Source organism: Mus caroli, chromosome 9 (assembly GCF_900094665.2).
Source record: "Mus caroli chromosome 9, CAROLI_EIJ_v1.1, whole genome shotgun sequence".
Lineage (NCBI taxonomy): Eukaryota > Metazoa > Chordata > Mammalia > Rodentia > Muridae > Mus > Mus caroli.
Window position 1 is genome coordinate 4,295,272 of NC_034578.1, and position 22,352 is coordinate 4,317,623.

The 22,352-nt window shown below is 37.6% G+C and overlaps 1 protein-coding gene across 2 annotated transcripts in view; it reads right to left on the reverse strand.

Annotated features, from left to right (window-relative positions):
• The window catches only part of Cep126 (centrosomal protein 126), a 57,952-nt gene that overhangs the window by 13,772 nt on the left and 21,828 nt on the right, over positions 1-22,352 (reverse strand). For both annotated transcript variants that reach the window (XM_029482055.1, XM_021173292.2), the window contains exons 5-9: positions 18,129-18,327; positions 14,122-16,225; positions 9,735-9,847; positions 6,388-6,460; positions 1,326-1,523 (exon numbers count right to left, since the gene is read on the reverse strand). In XM_029482055.1, the coding sequence (XP_029337915.1) occupies positions 1,326-1,523; positions 6,388-6,460; positions 9,735-9,847; positions 14,122-16,225; positions 18,129-18,327 (2,687 nt within the window). The remainder of the gene's footprint in view (positions 1-1,325; positions 1,524-6,387; positions 6,461-9,734; positions 9,848-14,121; positions 16,226-18,128; positions 18,328-22,352) is intronic.

Below are 22,352 nucleotides of genomic sequence, written 5' to 3' on the forward strand. Positions count from 1 at the left end.
GAGGATGTGGAGAAAGAGGAACACTCCTCCATTGCTGGTGGGATTGCAAGCTGGTACAACCACTTTGGAAATCAGTCTGGTGGTTCCTCAGAAAATTGGGACATATTACTACCGGATGATCCAGCAATACCTCTCCTGGGCATATACCCAGAATATGTTCCAACTTGTAACAAGGACTCATGCTCCACTATGTTCATAGCAGCCTTATTTATAATAGCCAGAAGCTGGGAAAAACCCAGATGTCCCTCAGCAGAGGAATGGATACAGAAAACGTGGTACATTTACACAATGGAGTGCTACTCAGCAATTAAAAACAATGAATTTATGAAATTCTTAGGCAAATGGATGGATATGGAGGATATCATCCTGAGTGAGATAACACAATCACAAAAGCACACACATGATATGCACTCAATGATAAGTGGATATTAGCCCAGAAACTTAGAATACCCTAGATACAATTTGCAAAACACATGAAACTCAAGAAGAAGGAAGACCAAAGTATGGATACTTCGTTCCTTAGAATGGGGAAGAAAATACTCATGGAAGGAGTTGCAGAGACAAAGTTTAGAGCTGAGACAGAAGGAAGGACCATCCAGAGACTGCCCCACCCAGGGATCGATTCCATAAACAACCACCAAACCCAGACACTATTGCATATGCCATCAAGATTTTGCTGACAGGACCCTGATATAGGTATTTCTTGTGAGGCTATGCCAGTGGCTGTCAAATACAGAAGTGGATGCCCACAGTCATCTATTGGATGGAACACAGCGTCCCCAATGAAGGAGCTAGAAAAGTACCCAAGGAGCTGAAGGGTTCTGCAACCCTATAGGTGGAACAACAACATGAACTAACCAGTACCCACCAGAGCTCATGTCTCTAGTTGCATATGTAGCAGAGGATGGTCTAGTCAGCCATCATTGGGAGGACAGGCCCTTGTTCTTGGGAAGATTATATGCCCCAGTACAGGGGAATGCAAGGGCCTAGAAGTAGGAGTGGGTGGGTTGGGGAGCAGGGCAGGCTGAGGATATAGGGTACTTTCAGAGAGGAAACTAGGAAAGGGGATAGCATTTTAAATGTAAATGAAGAAAATATCTAATAAAAAATAAATGATATGGTACATCTGCAATAATCTGAAATATTAGCAATACTCTCACTTTTAGATGATTTATTAAGGTGGTAATTTAGATACATTTGTATTTTTACTTCAAAGTTTTAAACACTTAATAGTAAAATATTATAAATAGAAACATAATAATAATAGATATATATGCTAAGAATAAAGTACTATTTTCTTATAGGAGCTGCCCTTCCACACTTACAGTATAGCCGTTCATCGAGGTGATGGAGAGACTCCAGGATCTTCTGCTCTTCAGCTGATAGGGCACAGACATTGGTTGGTTGGGACAGATTTGGTTTCTGTAGCTGCTTGCTGTTTATGGCAGTCAGAATTTCATCTTCAGGCACTGAAGAATCCATGAGGTTTTCTGCCACCAAAAACTCAGAAGTACTATCTGAAACTATAGAAACCAATGGTTATTCTTCGACTACTTTGTATCTTTGGGACCAGTCCTAATATTGACTTAGTGGAATTACATCTATATGTATAATGTCACAAACAGAAGTCAGCAAATATTCTGTTACTGCTATTTAAGTATTTATTACCTTTTTTTCTAGGATTTAAACTTATTTTACTTTTTTAAAACTATTTTTTCTTTTCTTTCTTTTTTTGTAGAGATTTATTTTATGTATATGAGTACACTGAAGCTTTCTTCAGAAACACCAGAAGAGGGCATAAGGTATCTCATTACAGATGGTTGTAAGCCACCATGTGTTTGCTGGAAATTGAACTGAGGTCCTCTGGAAGAGCAGTCAGTGCTCTTAACCACTGAGCCATCTCTCCAGCCCTTATTTTACTTTTAAATTAAAATAAAATTGTATCATTTTCCTCCTTCACTTTCTTTCCTCCAATCCCTCCCATGCAGTGCCCTTATTTATGGCCTCTCTCTCCTCTTTCTCTCTCTCTCTCTCTCTCTCTGTCTCTCTCTCACACACACACACACCCACACACACACCCCCACACACCCACCCACCCACATTAATATAACCCTGTGAATCCACTTAAGTGCTGCTTTTCAGGGCTGACCACTTGGTATTGTAAAGTCAATTATGGACTCATGTTGAGGAAAGCATTTTATTTGCCCATTCTTTGTTTAGGGGTAGGGTGCTGTGAGATTTTCAGCCTTCCATGTTATCCTGTTTATTGGTGGTGTCCCTGTCCAAGTCTTAGGCAGCCATACTGTTGGCATAATATTTATTTTTTATGTATGTGATGGTTTGTATATTCCAGAACCAGGGAATGTCACCATCTGGAGGTGTGGCCTGGTTGGAATAGGTGTATCACTGTGGGTGTGGGCTTAAGACTCTCATCCTAGTTGCCTGGAAGTCAGTNTTCTACTATCAGCCTTTGGATGAAGATGTAGAACTCTCCTCTGCTTTGCCTGTGCCATGCCTGCCTGGATACTGCCATGCTCCCACCTTGATGATAATGGACTGAACCTCTGAACCTGTAAGCCAGCCCCAATTAAATGTTGTTTTTATAAGACTTTCCTTGGTCATGGTGTCTGTTCACAGCAGTAAAACCCTAACTAAGACAATGTGTATGAGCGTTTTGCCTGTATGTATATCTGTATACCACATTCATGCAGTGCTTGATGAGGCCAGAAGAGGGTGTTACATCTGATAGTGAGTGTCCATTTAGGTGCTAGAATTGAACCTGGATCCTCTGAAAGGGCAGCCAGAATTTCTAATCACTGAGTCATCTCTCTGGCCCAGTGCACATTTTAATTTTCAGGATTCTCTATATTTGGAATTTTCTACTCCAAGTGAAGAAAATATTGGCACATACTTTCAATTCCAGCACTCAGGAGGCAGAGGTAGGCAGATCTCTATGAGTTTGAGGCCTTCTTCTTGGTCTACAGTTTAAGTTCCAGATGTCACTGCCACTGCTGCCACCACCACCGCACCACCATTACCAAAATAACAGGAGTCAACAAACACTGCTATCTCTCAATATTAATGGTCTCAATTCTCCAATAAAAAGACACAGACTAACAAAATGGGTCCAAAAGCAGGATCCATCCATAGCATCCAAGAAACACACCTTAACATCAAAGACAAACATCAACTCAGGATAATGGATTTGAAAATGATATAACAAGCAAATGGGCCTAAGAAACAAGCTGTGTAGCCATTTTAATATCTAACAAAATAAGACTTCAAACCAAAACTAATCAGAAGAGATACAGAAAGATAGAACTTACTTATCAAGAGGACACCGAAACTCTTAACATTTATGCCCCAAATAAAAGGGTACCCAAGTTCATAAAAAAAGACCATTATAGCTTATAGCACATATTGACCCCCATACACTGAGAGTGGGAGACTTCAGTACCCAACTATTGCCAATGGACAGGTCATCCAGACAAAAACCAAATAGAGAGATGATAGCGCTAACAGATGTTATAAGCCAAGTAGGCCTAATATATTTATAGAATATTTCACTCAAAGACAAGAGAATATACCTTCTTAGTAGTAGAATACCATAGAACTTTTTCTAAAGTTGACCATATACTTGGACACAAAGCAAGTCTCAACAGATACAAGAAAACTGAAATAACATCCTATGTTCTACGTGACCACCATGGATTAAAACTGAATATCAAGAACAGAAACAATACAAAGCTTACGGTTCATGGCAACAGAACAACTCACTATTAAATGAGTCATGGCAGAAATCAAGAAAAAAATGAAAAACTCTTTAGAGTTAACATCAAAGACAAACATCAACTCAGGATAAAGGGTTGGAAAAAGATATTACAAGCAAATGGGTCTAAGAAACAAGCTGTGTTTCTTAGTCAAACTTATGAGGCATAAAAAAGGTGGTTCTAAGAGGCAAGTACACAGCACTAAGTGCCTACATAAAAATTTATACAAATCTCACATTAGTAAGTTAATAGCATGCCTGAAAGCTGTAGTACAAAAAGGAGACATCATACCCAAAGGGAGTAGATTGCAAAAAGTAGTCAAACTCATGGCTGAAATCAATAAAATAGAAAAACAAAACAAAACAATGCAAAGTATCAATGGGATGAGGTAGTTCTTTGAGAAAAATCATTAAGACTGACAAACCCTTATCCAATTAACTAAAAGGTGGAGAAAGAATATTCAAATGAACAAAACTAGAAGTGGAAAGGGGGGCTTAACAACAGAAAAAGGAGAAATGCAGAAAATCAAAAGGACAGACTTTAAAAACCTGTATTACACCAAATTGGAAAATCTAAAAGAAAGGGATGATTTGTCTTAATACATACCACTTAGCAATGTTAAATCACAATCAGATAAGCAATTTTAATTGTCCTATATCATCTAGCAAAATTAGAGTCAGTAATTAGCAAAAAAAAGCCTAGGGCCATGGTTTTTGTGCAACATTCTGTCAGACTTTCTTTTCTTCTTCTTTTTCTTAAGATTTATTTATTTTATGTATATGAGTACATTGTCACTGTCTTCAGACACACCAGAAGAGGGCACCAGATCCCATTACAGATGGTTGTGAGCCACCAAGTGGTGCTGGGAATTGAACTCAGGACCTCTGGAAGAACAGTCAAGTGTTCTTAATCTCTGAGCCACCTCTCCAGCCCCTGTCAGATTTTCAAAAGAGAGTTAATGCCAATAGTTCTCAAATTATTCTATAAAATAGAAACAGAAAGAACATTCTACAATTTGTTTAACAAGGCCAGAATTACTCTGATAGCCAGCATAAAGACCCAACAAAGGAAATTACAGACTAATTTACTTATGAACATAGATGCTAAAATTCTCAGTAAAATACATGGGAACAGAATCCAAGATCACATCAAAAAGGAGAAATTCACCATGGTCAGGTAGGCCTCATCCCAGAGATGGTTCAACATATGAAAATCAGTAAATGTGATCCATTGTATAAACAGACTGAAAGATAGAAATTACATGATCACATTAGGTGTGGATAAGGCTTCAGACATGTCTGACCCTTTATGATACAAGTCCTGGAGAGATTCAGGATACAAAGTGTATACTGCAGGATCATGAAGACAGTTTAGAGCAAGCTCACAGCCAACACACATAAAATATCTTGCAGTAACTCTAGCTAAGTAAGTGAGAATTGTATGATAAAAACTTTATGATATTGAGACATCAGAAGATGGATTGGTAAGATTAAAATAGCCCTTCTGTATGTATGTATGTATGTATGTATGTATGTATGTATGTATGTATGTATGTATGTATGTATGTGTCTTAGTCAGGGTTTCTATTCCTGCACAAAATGTCATGACCAAGAAGCAAGTTGGGGAGAAAAGGGTTTATTCAGCTTACACTTCCACACTGCTGTTTGTCACCAAAGGAAGTCAGGACTGGAACTCAAGCAGGTCAGGAAGCAGTAGCTGATGCAGAGGCCATGGAGGGATTTTACTTACTGGCTTGCTTCCCCTGGCTTGCTCAGCTTGTGTTCTTATAGAACCCAAGACTACCAGTCCAGGGATGGCACCACCCACAGTGGCCCCCAAACCTCTTGATCACTAATTGAGAAAATGCCTAACAGCTGGATCTCATGGAGGCACTTCCCCAACTGAAACTCCTTTTTCTGTGATAACTCCAGCTATGTCAAGTTGACACAAAACCAGCCAGTACAGTATGTATGTATGTATGTATGTATGTATGTATGTATGTATGCATGTATGCATGTATGCATGTATCCATCCATCCATCCATCCATCCATCCATCCATCCATCCATCCATCCACCCACCCACCCACCCATCTAGACCAGGCTGGCCTTGAACTCATAGATCTGCCTGACATTGTCTCCCAAGTGCTGGGATTAATGTCACCACCTCCTGGCAGACTTTTCCTTTTTCAAAAATTTATCATATTGCTTATATTTTATTTATATATTTTGTTTTCTTTTTAACCTATAGGTCATTGAGTATATATTTTGGTTTCTAGTGTTTTTTGGATTCTTGAGTTTGCACATGAGAGGGTCTCTGTTTCTTGCACCTTTTCTTAGGTTTTTCTTTGTTTGTTTTGTCCTATTCCAATGTGTTAGTTTTTGTTTTATCTTATTATTTTGTATTTTGTTACATTGTATTTTATTATTGTCCCTTTGAAGTCTGTTTGTTTCCTAATGTGACACAGAAAGGGGGTAGGTTCAGATGGGAGAGTAAGTTGGGAGGAACTGGGTGAAGTAGAGAGAGGGGACTGTAATCAGAAAATATTATGTGAGACAAAAATCTACTTATAATAAAAGGTGGGGGGGGGTAAAGGAAATGCATACAGTAAAACATACCTTCTTCAGTCTTGACACCTCTTGAAGCTTGTATTTGTTCAGTTGTACTTGGTGGGACATTTTGTCCAAAATGCTATAAAAATAGTTTAAATAAAATATAATTCCACATTTAAAATTCATTATATGTTCATGGTCTTTAAAGACTTTTAATTGTTGGTATTTTTAGTTATCACTGTTCATATAAGTTGGAACAGAAATCAAGACCTACTGGGTTATAGCCTTTTCATGGTGAGTAAATATTTTCAAATGTCTTATGTCAATATAAGATTTCAGCTTGTAGGGGGCTGGTGAGATGGCTCAGTGAGTAAGAGCACCCGACTGCTCTTCTGAAGGTCCAGAGTTCAAATCCCAGCAACCACATGGTGGCTCACAACCATCTGTAACGAGATCTGGCGCCCTCTTCTGGAGTGTCTGAAGACAGCTACAGTGTACTTACATATAATAAATAAATCTTTAAAAAAAAAAAAAAGATTTCAGCTTGTAGTGCTCTCTTGGATAGCAATAAGAGTAAAGAGCGCTGGGTAGCAATCAAGTGTCAGAAATAACGAACTGTTAAGAATCACACTGTACTGTACAGCTGAGCCATTGTTTTTAAGTGCCAACCCTTCTGAGTGTGGCTGATGCTGATGACAGTAGAGTCTCTACAGCCTGGAAGCAGAAGCAGCAGCTTTTATGCTGCAGAGAATCTGAGCCTACCATCAAAAAGTACGCCATCCCACACAACCTGGAAAGAACCTACCTGCCTGCTGAAAGCAGTCTGCTGAAAGCAGTCTGCATTGGAGTCTACCTGCAACTTGTGACTTACACTTAGCTTTTGTCTGAAGACTACATGACACAGATGGCTGCAACAGGCTCCCTGCCTGAGCTCCATTTTATGCTTGAGACAACTAGGACTGAAAAACCCACAGTAAATGGCAACTGTGATGTTTCAGTTTCATCTTTTTTTACATTCTTTGCACAAAGAGTTAGGCAAAGACGGGATGCTAAAACACATTTCCGAATACATGGTGACAAGGACCACTGCTATAGCAACTGCATATTTCATCAGTCTCTAGAATAAAGAACAAAACCAAACAAAATAATAACAATTTTCAATTTTAAACCAATTTTGATCCAGAACACTCATGTAGTGGAAGGGTGGCTAGACCATGTGAGGCGTCTAAGGCGTCTAAGGCGTAGTGACAGGCATGTGAAAGGGGAAGTGAAGCTTTGAGGATGGAGGAGAAAATAAACTTGCAAGACAGTAAGGTAGGATGTAAAAGGAAAGAAGGAATATAATAGCACCCAGAACAGTAAAAATAATCCAGAGGGTACTAACTTTAGGCATTTAAAATTTGTTCATTGCTTTGTAATTTTAACAACTATACATTATTTTTAAATTTGAGATTTTTCTTTCTTTTTGAGACAGCATCTCACTATGTAGCTCTAGCTGGACTGGAACTCACAGAAATCCACCTCCCTCTGCCTCCCGTGTACTAAGATTATAGGTGCGTGATACACCTAGCAAATCTGATATAGCTTAATAAAATTTTAAAAAGGATAATGTATTACCTTTATATATTTTGATATGATTAGTGGAATATGGAAGTTCAAAGAGAAAAGATTTACTAGTTGTTACATTTGTAATCTAGAAGGTATATTCATATTTATTACTAAGCTATAAGAATATATTGATAACAGGACCATAATTTACATAATGTAAACTAAATGGCTTGCTTTGCTGATAAGGCTAGATCATAGTTATTATCTATATTAATCACCTTATGCTTATGAAAATTAATACTTCTTAGGTTGTGGTGTGGTTCTGTGTTTGCCTTGCGTGTCAGAAGCTCTGAGTTGATCCCCAGCATTGGGAAGAAGTGTATAAAATACTCCCTATATGAATGGTAAGACCAGCAACTTCTGCCTCAAAATGTACATTCTTCACAGGGCACCTATTTCAGTTCTATAAAATAGTCAAGAAGCCTGGCAGTAGTTTACAGCTTTTTAAATTCTAGCACTAAGGAGGCAGAGGGATCTCTGAGTTTAAGGATAGCCTGGTGTACAGAGTGAGTTCCTAAACAGCCAAGGCCACACAGAGCAACCCTATCTCAAGAAAAACAACAACAACAAAAAAACCCCCAACCCCCCAAAAAAGAAGTGATATAGTAGAAGCTCCAAGTAAAATGCTTTTTACTTACTTGTTTCACATTTCTCAATATTCTAAAATCAATCCTTAATAAATCCCTAAAGTGTCATTTTAGACTATACTTATTCAACCCTAATTTAATTTCCATATCATATTCAAATTTTTGGCTTTTACTCAAGATCTCTGTTCCAAAAGCCATATTAGGTTTTGTTGAACTGTTCTTTGAGACAAAACATATGTAATTAAAAGTCTCTTATAAAAGGTACCTAGATGAAAAATGTCTTTTTTAAAAAAATATTATACTACACATAATATTACCATCCTGCCTATTTAATGCATATTTAAATAACTTTAAGGAATTTTGTTTCAAATGGCCTTTCTATAGAATTAAGTTAAATGATACTTTTTTTTTTTTTTTTTTTTTTGGTTTTTCGAGACAGGGTTTCTCTGTGTAGCCCCAGCTGTCCTGGCACTCACTATGTAGACCAGGCTGGCCTCGAACTCAGAAATCCGCCTGCCTCTGCCTCCCGAGTGCTGGGATTAAAGGCGTGCGCCACCACGCCCGGCTGATACTTTTTCTTATTTAGAAAAAAATGTGTATATTTTGTTTATGTGTGTGTATGTATGTATGTATGTATAGGTATTTTGCCCAAATGTATATCTGTGTACCACTTGTGTGCCTGGTGCCCCAATAGGCCAGAAGAGGGCTTTGGATCTTCTGAGACTGGAGTTAAAGATGGTTGTAAGCCACCATGTGGGTGCTGGGAATTGAACCTGGGTCCTCTGGTAGAACAGTCAGTGCTGTTGATAGCTCTCTTGCTCCAGCAATAACCACTTAAAGATGGTTAAAAGCCTTCATGGTAATTGATCATATGAATTCATTCAAATATAGCAAATGAGTATAACACGCTTCCAAGACTGTATCATGAATGGCTTTGGCTATATTCACATTTATGTTGGGTTACAGTTTACATTAAGAACATCTATCTTTTTTTTTTTAAGCTTTTATTTATTATTATACATAGGTACACTGTAACTGACTTTAGATCTCATTACGGGTGGTTGTGAGCCACCATGAGGTTGCTGAGATTTGAACTCAGGACCTTCGGAAGAGCAGTAAGTGCTCTTACCTGCTGAGCCATCTCTATGAGCCCAAGAACATCTATCTTTTAAGTAGTTTTCCACTACTAAACGAGAATTTTGCTAAGACCATACTTACAGTTATTTGCTCGGTGTACGTCATTCCTATAGATCCAGAGGTTTTCCTTTTCTGTTCTAACAGCCTTTTCCATTTATTTTCAACAATTTGCTTTCTTCTTCTAACAGTAGAATCTTAAACAAAAGTTAATATAAGAAATTATGAAAATTGAGTAGGTATTATGTATCTACTCAAAATTTCAAGTTACTGTCAAACAATGCAGAAAGTTCTGTGTGTGTGTATATATATATATATATATATATATATATATATATATATCCTCTATGTGGTCAGCTGAGTTTATTAAGCTTCTCTAAGTTCTATACATGAGACATTTGCAAGGATGCATTTATCACAGTTCCTGCTAAGGAGCAGAATATGAGGAATTCCATGAAGATACACAGACATGTTATTGGTATATAGGAAGAGCATTGTAGGATTCCAATTTACATTTTCAAAAAATCAGAAATGAAACTTTATTCATGGCACATTATTTGTCAGCAAGGCAGAGGTACACTGTATAGTAAATTCAATTACCTTGAAAGAAGTCCCCAGGGCAAGAGGTTGTCAATGGCACTGACCTTCATCTGCGCTCTTCCCGTTTTAGCAGTGCACTAGTGTGCCCAGGGAAGTGGATTTGTGCACCTCAAGTAGTACCTAAACAGGTTTTCATTTGTGATGTCTTAGCATTTGATGAGATGTGGGTACATGGGTGCTCCTCACATCCTATTTATGGTGAGGTGTTGGGGACATGGGACGTCATTTTCCTGTGCTTTTGTACGACTATTTAACCAAGACCTCATTCTTACAATGCCAATCCCCAAAGATGATGCAAATAATTTAAGGGCAGGAGAGTAAGAGTCATGATGAGTTGACACACCCCTCATTCTTGTACAGTTCCCTCACCAGTCTTGACAGTGCAATGTCACTGTGTCTACTTCAGATTTTGTGTCATAAATTTAGAAATTATAAAAAAGTAGAAGAGTGAACCTACCTTAAAGTATACCTTGCTATGAGATATGAGGTGATGATATTTTACTAAAATTCTCATAAATGGTAAGACAACGGAAAACTGTGCATTGAAACATGATTAATGAGAGCAAAAGCATGTTATAGTTCAAAATAAAATGATATTTACAATTATCTAAAATATATTGTGATGTAACTTTTATATACACATACACAATTTGTTGGTCTAGAATTGTTGGACCATAGGATCTACATATGCCCAATTTTTGTAGATATGAGAATTTTTAGTTCATATAAAATTGTACCAACCATTGGTAATGTGCCTAATTTTAGCTACTCAGATGTATGCAGCTATATCTTAAAGTCTAAGTGTACATTTGCATGTTTATTGTCCACTTGATGGCTTTTATTTATGAAAAGCTAATTCTAGTGTTTTGCTTTGTGGTTTTGTGTGTATGTGTGTATAGGTCAGAGGACAACTACATAAGGATTAAAAGTATATGATATCATACTTGTTGCATTAAACTTTTTAGAATTAGATTTATTCATTTTATTTTCTGGTGTTTTGCCTACATGTAAGTACCACCTGTGTACTTGGTGTCCATGGAGGTCAGAAAAGGATACTGGATCCTCAGCAACTTGAGGTTCAGGTGTTTGTGAACTACCATGTGGGTGCTGGGAATTAAACCCAGGTCCAATGCATTTAAAAAATTTTTTTAGATTTATTTATTTATTTTATGTACACTGTAGCTGTCTTCAGACACACCAGAAGAGGGAACTGAATCCAATTATAGATGGTCATGAGCTACCATGTAGTTGCTGAGAATTGAACTCAGGACCTCTGGAAGAGCAGTCAGTGCTCTTAACCACTGAGCCATCTCTCTAGCCCATACAACCAGTTCTTTTGATTGACAAGCCATCTCTCCAACCTTAATTTTTTATTAACATGGGTTCTAGGAAATGAAGTCAGGTCCTCAGGTTTGCAAGTCAAGTTCCTTACTGTATGCGTTATCTTCCTAGCCCAGTGATGATCTTTTTGATGAGCTATCTGTAGTCTGCACTTGTTTAAGTAAAGACCACTATTAATATTGCTGTGACAGTATTTTGTACATGAAGTTTCTTTGAGGCAGACAATCTAGATAATTATGGTGGGCTTTGATTCACTGTGGATACTGGTACTAGCTGCTGTGCAGTCATTTAGTTTGTTCTTATAACTTGTCCTACAAATGTCAGATTTGCTTAGCTGAGCTCCATATTAATTTAAATCAATGCTTTGAAACAGACCTCTTTATACCTTTTTCCTTGGTACAGATTCTCTAGCTTAGACCTGGATGATATTTTTACATTTATTATAGTCTTTTATACATTTTGCCTATGAGTCTTGATTAGTTCAGTGCATCACAAATATCTTTTCCTATTTGGTGTTGTGTCATTTCCACCTGCTGATTTTTTTTTTGAAGAAAATCTCCAATTTTAATGTACAAGTATCATTCTTAATAGTTTATAGTTTTTGCACAGAGTAAAAAAAACTCATATTATTCTAAAATATGTCTAGAGCTTTTTTATTTTTCAAATTTAAATCTACAATTTACATAGAATTTATTTTTTTATATGAGTGAATGAAGGGTAACTTTTACTGACTGTATATAGTAACCCAACTGAATGACAAAATGAACCCCCTTTCCCTGGTATGCATTGCCAACTTTGTTAAAAATCAAGCAATTAATTCTGTGAGCCCGTATTCTATTAATGATACTAATATCCTTCTGCAGTCACCACACTGTGTTAATTATTGTAGCTTTAGGTACAGAATCTAGTAATCAAAGTTTTAAACTTTGTTCTTGAGATTGTCTCAGCTATTTTTGGTATGTGCATTTAATAATGTAAATATTAGAGTATGGCAATTTTCACAGAGCCTGTTAGAACTACATGGCCTCAATATGTATGCATTTTCTTCTCCACTCCGATCTTTTTTCATTTCTCTTTATGGTATTTTTAGTCTTCTCTATAGGAGTCATTAAAGTCTTTACAGTCAATTATTCTCATAGGCTTATATTTTAAATGTTACTTAAGAGATACCATTATTAAAATTTCTAGGTCTGACCCTCTGAAACCCTAAAACATTTTGATTATTATTCTAATTTTGTTTAAATTGCTATTTCCACCCAGCTTTGTATTTAGTATGGGCTCCTGTCCTGTCTGTGGAGTAAAGCATGTTTATTTATCAGTAGCAGGCAACACTGTGTTCTCTGCCACTGTCTCTTCCCACTACGTTTCTTTTGGTTGACATCCTTTGCCCCTGAGGTTTAATTTTACCTTTATCTGAGCCCCTTCTAAGTAGGCTTATTCATTATAAATTTTTGTTCATGTTCAGATGAGGATAGATATAATTATTTCACGGTAAGGAATTAGCCTGTGCTTTGGAATATGATTCCATGTAATGTTTTTCAGTATATATTGCTCTTCTTGGCTTTATAACTTCCACAATCATTTTAATAATCTTTATCAGTGTTTTTCATTTCTCAGTCTCTCTTCATTATTCACAGCCTTCAGTCTTGCTTCCATACTCATTCTCCTAACACTCAATTGACAAAACAGAAGCCATGGCAGCCCTCCCAATTCTTTCCTAACCCACTTGCAAATCAATCTCTCTCCTCCTCCCCCCCTCTCACTTTTATCTCAAAAGAAAGAAGTGTGAACAATGTGCTGTTCACACTATCCATTTAGGCCCATGTGCAGAGGACAGAAATGATCTCAGTAGAATAGAAGCAAATGAAAAAATTCCCATAGAACAAAGATAACACCCTTTAATGTATAAGCCATTTGAACAACTCTTACTTTTCTTGATTACTGTAGAGTCTGATTTATCATATTTTCTTAACAACTGTTTATCATAGGGTTTTAGTTAAAAATGAAATACAGGATTTAGAGCCACTGAGATCTGAATTAAAATATCAATGATGGTTAAAGAGAATGTGAAAAAGAAATCCATCATTATTTATTTTATATTATCTAATTTGATACATTCAGTTTTTAGAGATATTGCAAAATTAATGTTAAACCACGAGAAACTTTCAGTGAAAGAAATTTAAAACCTAGATTTTTTTTTAGAGAAGTACTTCAGAGATTTAGGTTACATTCTTTACATTTGATTTTCTATCTACTAATATAGTTTGTATCCATCTAATTAATGAAAAGTCTTGGGGCTAGAGAGATGGTTCATTAGTTTAGAGCCCTTGTCTTTATTATAGAAGATTGGAGTTTGCTGGCATTTATGGTAGGTGGCTAACAAGAATCTGTAACTCAAGTTGCATGGGGATCTGACCCTCGCTTCTGTTCCAGGACAGCCAGAGATATACAGAGAAACCCTGTTTTAGAACTGCCTCCCGCTGCCAAAAAAAAAAAAAAAAGAGGTATGAATTTTAAATTTTATCCTTACCAGTGGTCCTCTCATTTTGGTGTCCATTGATTTTTTTTCTCCATGGGAGAACTGATTCTTCTTCAGTATTCCTATGAGTCAAAGACTGGTAGCTTTCTTCACAAACAGGACTTCGATGGGTACAATATACTGCTCCGTCTTTCAGGAAAGCTGTGCCATTTGAATTGGCTTTTGCTAAGGTTTGGCACTCAGAAGAGTAAGGAGTTGGTAGAGCTGGACTCACAGCAGGGAGGTTAGAACAGGTGTCTGAGAACAGGAGACTACTTTCTTGAGTCCCCTGGTTCAAATGGTACTCTGTTGGAAGCACAGATGTTGAACTTAAACAGCTCTGTGTCATGACATTTTGAGAATGTTCAGGTATGGCTGATTGACATGGAGACACTTGCATATTTTTACCACTTTTAATGTTTGTTGGCGGTTTAGGTGGAGGATGAGTTATAATTAGTTTACCCTGAGTTTGGGCCACTGTGTTGGCTTTGCTTGAAGTTTGTGGCTGGCTGACAGTGGGTTTTCTGTTCTGTACAAGTCCTTTCTGGACCTTTGAAGACCCTGTTCTTCTAGTGCATTTTATTCCTCTCTGAGGCTTAGTCTTTTGAGTCTTAGAGTCACTCGCATGTACAGGGGCTTTGCTGTCTCCTCTTCTGCAGGCCGACCAGGCTTGTTTGGCAAAGCTAAAGCCTAAAGAAGAGTTCAAAGGCACACTGTCTATTTCATATCCTCCTAAATCAGTAGCATTTTCTGGGACAGAATCAGCCTTGGCTTTCTTTCCAGCAGCAGAATGTACAGGACACTCAGGAATACTTGTCAGGTTGTAGGTGCCACTGTTGGTGTGACAGCGCTGTAACCACCGTGGAGCCATTCCTGCTCTGTTCCTCACTGGGTGGCAACCATCTACACCATTTTCTAAGTTAGCACTTTCATCAAACCACCGCAGCTTTTTACTAGTCTTTGATATTTCTGCACCTTTCCCTTTCTGTTTTGTTAATTCAATACTATCTCTAACAGTTTCTGCCTTTTGGTGTCTAAACTTAAAACCTTGATTCATAACTAATGCTCTCAAATAATTATGTTCATATCTGGATTCTTTCTTTAATATACTCTTAAGCAGCCGCACCCCATTTTGTTCATGGACACTGTGTTTTATGCTGTGCTGGTCTGGCAAGTCACAGTCAGGAGCGCTGTTACCCAGTGGTGCTGATGGGCCACTCTCTTTTTGTTTTCTATCATTTGAATTAGAATTTTGAAGTGCACAGGGGGTCTGAAAATTGTGTGAATATAAATACTTTTCTTTATTACAGTTAAGATGGTTTATCTTTTCATGTTCCATATTTTTCAATTCATCTAACTTATCAGAGCACTGTACAGGGTCAATTTCTTTTATTTGTGTGTTGTTCTCTGCTAAAGGCCCACCTGACTGTAAATTAGGTGATAAAACTGTTACAGATGAAGCAGGAATTGAAGCGGTTCTGCTTTCCCAAGTTAACTCAGAAGGTCTCTCTTGGATGGAGAATGAAGCTGTTTCCTGGGTTAGAGATTCTGGAGTAGTCCAGGCTCGACTGACTTTAAATGTTGGGCTCTCCATTTGTGGCGGCCTCTCCCTTTGGACTGCTCCTTCAGTGGGATCACTTGTCCTCACAACATTGCTTTCAGCAGTGTTTTCTCCTTTTTTATCTAGTGCAACTACGGATGGACTGCACACAAAGACCACTGAGTCACTAGTAGTTCTTGTGGTTCTTCCCACAGTTCTGCTCAGAGCAGGTGGATTTTGTTCTTTACTATTTAAACATTCCCACGAGGGCAGAACATTAGATTTAATTAAAATATCTGAAAAAGATGCAACAGGCTGAGTATTTTGAGCATCTAAGTTTGTAAGCCAATTGTTTATATGCTGAGTTTTAGAGAATGACAGTTTATCTTCATCAAAGCAGTTTAAATGAGCTGCTTGTAGATTTGCTGACTTAAGGGGAACAGAGTTCTGCTGGGTTGACGTGGAAGGCTTCATACTAAGTGTGATGTATATTTCTTCACGCTCTCCAGCCTCAAGACTGTCTATACTTGAGAGAGTTTCAGAATTGGTTATCTGATTGACTTCATCACAAAATTTCTGAGGAAAAAAACAACAACAACACTGTTTTGTGTTGTAAACTCACACCATTATTACTGAGTTTAATCCTCCTTGACACAGCAAATGATGTGACTAAATAGTATAGGTATAATATAAGCTTCACCTTTGCAGCACACCTCATGGCAGAAAGTACAAAAGTAACAAGTAACACCTCCTTTCATTTCAACTCCCAAACTAACTGCTCAACTGTTCTGGCCACCAAGATAGCTTAGAAATAACTGCTATTCCATTTAGGGTATGAAGTTCCTTCATACTAAATTAATTCTGAAAAATACTTGTTTATAAATTATATATTCTTTCTGAAACCTTCATTAGACTTAAAGAGACTCTTAAAAATTCTTTGACACAGCAGCCATCAATTACCAGCAGCTCTTAGGCTAGAATGTGTCTTCATGAATCCTTCCCTCTTCCATGCTGAGATTGTGGTGATCCTGGAGAGACTACCCATAGTCCAGTTGGTCACTCTACACAGATGCCCACACAGGCCTCACTGAGTGCAATCAGTGGGTTTAAACAACAAAGCACGCCGGGTTGGGAGAGAAAAGTGGTGGTTGTTAGGAATAGGGGAGGAATTAGAAGGTCAGGATTATGAACACTTATTAAAGTCTCAAACAATAAAGAAGAATTAAAAAATAAAAAGAAAGAAAATGAACTTCTGTGACCCTAATGTGAACTTTCTGTTGGGAGGAAATATATACGGTTTATAAAGGTTTGGAGTAAAGTTTTCAATTCTGGTTTTATGTAGTAGACAAAGATCTTCGTAAAATAAATAAGGGTGGACCATCTAGAGACTGCCATATCCGGGGATCCATCCCATAATCAGCTTCCAAACGCTGACACCATCGCATACACTAGCAAGATTTTGCTGAAAGGACCCAGATACAGCTGTCTCTTGTGAGACTATGCTGGAGCCTAACAAACACAGAAGTGGGTGCTCACAGTCAGCTATTGGATGGATCACACAGCCCCCAATGGAGGAGCTAGAGAAAGTACCCAAGGAGCTAAAGGGATCTGCAACCCTATAGGTGGAACAACATGATGAACTAACCAGTACCCCCCAGAGCTCGTGTTTCTAGCTGCATATGTATCAAAAGATGGCCAAGTCGGCCATCAGTGGAAAGAGAGGCCCGTTGGTCGTGCAAACTTTATATGCCTCAGTACAGGGGAACGCCAGGGCCAAGAAGTGGGAGTGGATGGGTGGGGGAGTGAGTGGGGGACTTTTGGGATAGCATTGGAAATGTAAATGAAATAAATACCTAATTAAAAAAAATATGCTAGGGAAGTTCAGAAGTTTAAGGATAGACTTTTAAATAGTGAGTTTGAGGCCAGTCTGGGCTAAACAAGATCCCGTGTCAAAAGAAAATACCAACAAAATCTATGCCAGGGCCTTGATGTCTCAATTCCCAAATGAGGTCCATGGAGTGGTCTTAAACTTATTTTACATATTTTTATGGACGTATGTGAATTTATGTTAAAAAACTTTGATTTTAGGGGCTGGAGAGATGGCTCAGTAGTAAAGAGCACTTGCTGCTCTTTTAATTAATAACCTAATATCTATATGTGTTATAATTTTAGGTCATTTTAATAATATAATCTCAAATAATAATACTTATATTACACCATACCTTCAAACACTTGTTATGTTTGTCAGAAAATAACATCCACGAAGCATATATATATTTTTTAAATGCATGGAAAAAGAAGCAGCAGGAAGAAAAATGGGAAAAGGACAGGAAAAAAAATACCCAAGTTTTCTTTTAGCATCTGTGATGAAGTTGTGCTGACTCATCTGCAGTACTTTTTTTTTTTTTGCCTCCTTTTGGCGAACACTGAGAAGTAGGGCAGGGTGATTACTACAGACTAAAAGAGTTATAGTTCATACTTGCAAGTCACTTAAATGTTGATTCTCTAGGAGTTTCTGTGTCTCCTCCAGTTTAAGCTGGAACACATTTTTGTTAGTAGCTAGGTTTGCTATGTTGTTTTCCTTTATTTCTTTATTACGATTAATTCTGCGTACGAGATGTTTTTGAAGCTTGTGATCATTTTTTGACAATGTTGAAGGCAAGGAAGAATCTATAGCTCTGTGAAGAAGATATGAAAAGATTTAGTACATTTAATTGAAATTAACTTATTTCTTTAAGTATATAAATGATACAATTGTGTACTATGTAATGTGTCCAGATAATTACATATAAGGATATTGGAGAAATATATAGATATATTGTAATGGGACTTAAAGGCAATGAGACCAGAGTACCAGGAAAGAAGAACATCACATAAGGATACTCATTCATTCATGACTTTACTATATTCTTTTTTTTTTTTTTTTAATCACTTGGGCTGGGGTAGAAATCCTGAGAATTTGTAGCCAGTTTTCGTTTCTCTAGATTATATTTTAATATTACTAGCTTTTGTTCTTGGTGTGGTGGCCAGTGGGCACTACTATCCCTGAAAGAGCTGGCTGAGACTCAAGCACACAGAGACTATGAACGCTGCTTTGTCAGGTTAGGTATGAATGTTCTCCTTATATGGGAGAGTGGCACTTCCTCAACCATGAACATAAACCACTGTTTTCAGTTTGTTTCAGGAATATAATCAGAAATATAAATATATTTTTTTATGTTATAGAAGGAGTGTCTTCAATGTCATTTACTTTTAGTGTGTCTAATCAGGACTCTACCTTCTTAAACAATGTTATACTGCCAGGAAACTCAGGGCACCTCTTCTATTGGTTCCTTTGTGCTTCCTGGAAACTCATAGTTTGTTATATTTTAGTATGTACATCAAGTGAAAATCTAAGTCCTCCAAGGATAAGATGGTGATGAATGATAGAGAGAGTGACTCCTGTACTAGGGGCAGTTGTATGAATCCCAAGGACATTTATTACCAACTCAGTTATTTCTAAATAAATCAGGATAAACATTTTGGAGGTGGATATTGCCACATGTGATGTATAACTATCTCCAATACCATATCTATCTTTATTTAGACAGAGCAGAGTTGTTGAGGTCACTGACTACTACATTCCTGGTTATTCCTTTGTTATCAGCAGGAGCTCAGGGCGGTGAGAAGGCATTTAGTACACGTTCTTGAAGAGTGATGGCATGTTTGTCTTTTTTTTTTTTTTTAAATACTTTTCTACTTTTACATCATCTTTCCCCTTTAGTCACCCTTCCCAAACAAAATAACGAAAGGTCTAATAAACTGAATTTATTTACCTTTAAAGTTGTCGTCTCTCAACTTTTTCTTCTCTATTCCTTTCTTCTCTACTCCACTTTCTTCTCTCCTCTTCTCTACTTTCTTCCCCCAGTGAGGAGGATTGAAGGGATGGATAGGAATCAAAGGAGATGGGGAAGTAGAGATCGAGATAGAGTGAAGCATGGGAGGAAAGGAAGAAGAAATCATAAAAGAGGAGGAAGAAGGCACTGGAGAGGGAAAAGCCAGATAAGCTGGAGGCAAACAGGGAGAGGGATATGAATGCAAGGGAGAGGGCAAATGAGGGATAGATGAAACAGGTAAGGGAGGGGAGGTGGAAGGAGAAGGTGAAGAAGAAGGAGGTATGGATGAAGAGGAAGAGACTGCTCCCAAGGATGGAGAGGATGTGAAAGTAGAAGGTGACGACGGCAAAGAAGAGGATGGAGAATGACAGGGAGGTGGGTGGGAGAGAATCAAGGCAGGCAGATGGTCTACAAAGGCCTGGCACTGATTTGACAATGTGGCTTGTGGAACAGATTTCTGAACTGACTGACAAGTATCAAACCTGGAAGAATGTTCAGGCAAAGGAGTGATACAAGAGAGGGGTGGGGCTGGTTGACTTGGATGCCTGGATAAACTGGAAGGTTTCAAACCAGGGAGAGTTTCCAAGGGGCTTGGGGAAGCAACCAGTCGAGCTGGAAGGGAACGGCGTATAAGTGCGGGCATTAGAGTTGCTTGGGTAGAATGCTGTGCTGCAAGCAACTGTTTGGGTCTGAAAGTTTTATAAAATAACCTGTTCTGTGAGTCAGGATCAGGAATGTTGGGAGAACTTTGGGATGGGGGACATCGAAGGACAGGTGGCCCAGAAGGAATAGGGTCTGGTAGATTAGGGAAATTGTTAGAAAAGCTAGAAGTAACTGGGGTTGGAGGGTGAGGGAGATATCTGATAGGATAAGATAGTAATGGGGCTTGTAAAAAGGTCTTTGGAAGAGTAGAGGGGACAGATGGAAGGACACAGGTCTTGGGAGTGGGAAAAACAACTGGGTAGCTAGGAAGACTTTGGGGATGATGGGGTAGCAATGGGGCCCGTGAGGCAGACCGCTGGCCAGAGAAGTAGGGATCAGGATTGGAGATAGCTGGACAAGCAGGAATGGATCTGCATAGGTGGGAAAGTATTTGGACAGGCAAGTAGAAAGAACCTCATTAAGATTTAAAGAATCTTATTACTGGGCTGCCTGTAGGGTTTTGATTGATTTTATCCTTTGGGGTTCATGCTTGATCTTCCACTGGTCAGTCACATTCCTCACACTGACTAATAGAAACATGTATACAGATGCTTCAAGTTCACCTGTCCTCTCCTTTTCAAGTCTTGATGCACAGATATGAGCTGAAACATCTAGTTTAGACCTCTAGTGTGAGGAGCAAAGGCAGACATCTCAGATGTACTGGTGGTTCAGAAAGACTGTCTTATCACAAATACATGGATATTGGAGATAGGTATCTAACAAAATTGTTTTGTTAGTTTGTCCACCAGAAATGCCAAACAGATTAGCTTTGTGATAAGAAAATGGTTGTGATGGAAGGTTGATTATTTCTGATATTTTAAGTTAGTACCTTGTAAATATTTTTATATCTCATTATTACCTGAAGTAGTTCCTACAACTGAGTCTCATATTTAAATTGAGGCTTAAGCATTAGTCTCCACTTTTCCAAACAAATTTCAGTTTTTGATGACAACATTATCATCTTAAAATATTTTAATTTACAACTAGCATTTTCTATACTAGAACCACCTCTTGGGCTGAGACTATGACTAAGTGGCAGAGCTTGTGCAAAGGCCTACTCAGTACCCAGTACCACAACCACTGCTCTACCACACTTCTATCACTTTATTTCTGAACCCATTTTAGGTTTATATTCCATTGAAATGTATTTCTAACATGAAAATAGCTTAAAAATCTTTGTATAAACATTTGCAATAAATTTATTTACAAAAAGTCAACTAGTAATCACTAATAGTCTAAAATTTCATACTTATACATGGCATTTATAGTTTATAAAATACTTAATATATTTAATACTGGCAGTTATTTGGGGAGGACAATCCAACTTTTTATTAGTTAGCCATAGCATTTTCTCTCATAGATTATATTTATTTGCTTTTCAAATGAAGACATGCTATATATGTACACATACACACAGGTAATCATAAAGTCACAGTCAAAGTATATTATAAAAATACGAAAACTAGCTATTTTGATACAAAATAAAGATTATTTCTCAGAAAGATAATACTTAGTTATACTTATTTAGTACATAACTATTTAGGATATAATACTTAGTTATTTTAGTACAGATTTGCTAAAATAATAACATAATGCTTCAGAAAAATTGAAATTATTTTGACAGTTTAACCCTTCTAAGATTGTAAACAACTGCACATTGCTGAGCAAAAAAACCAACCATGCTTTCATTCATTGTACAAAAGAGGTGTTTTTAAGATGGAAAATATCTGATCAGCACAGAATACTAATTGAACACAGAGACAAACAAGCAAGCAAACTGGAAAGTGTAGTGTCTCTGTATAAAAATACTAGAAGTATTTAGAAGTCAAATTCCCTGTGAACCCAATTGCCTTGGCTGATAGATGTCATCTTTTGTCCAGACAAACTTTCCCATAATATTCTAAAGTCATACTGCCTTTATGTTTCCAACTTTGGTTCTTAACATATTTCTAGCTTGCTTCTCTTCAATGTGTTGCTTTGCTTATGATGAACAACTTAGCCCAATTACTGTAAAAGAGAAATGTGACCATTGTATTTAATGACTTTTGTTTTCTAGCTATCATCTTTTTATAGTTCTCTGGTTGTCCCTTTTCAGGCTCACTCTTTGTTTTTTTTTATTAGATATT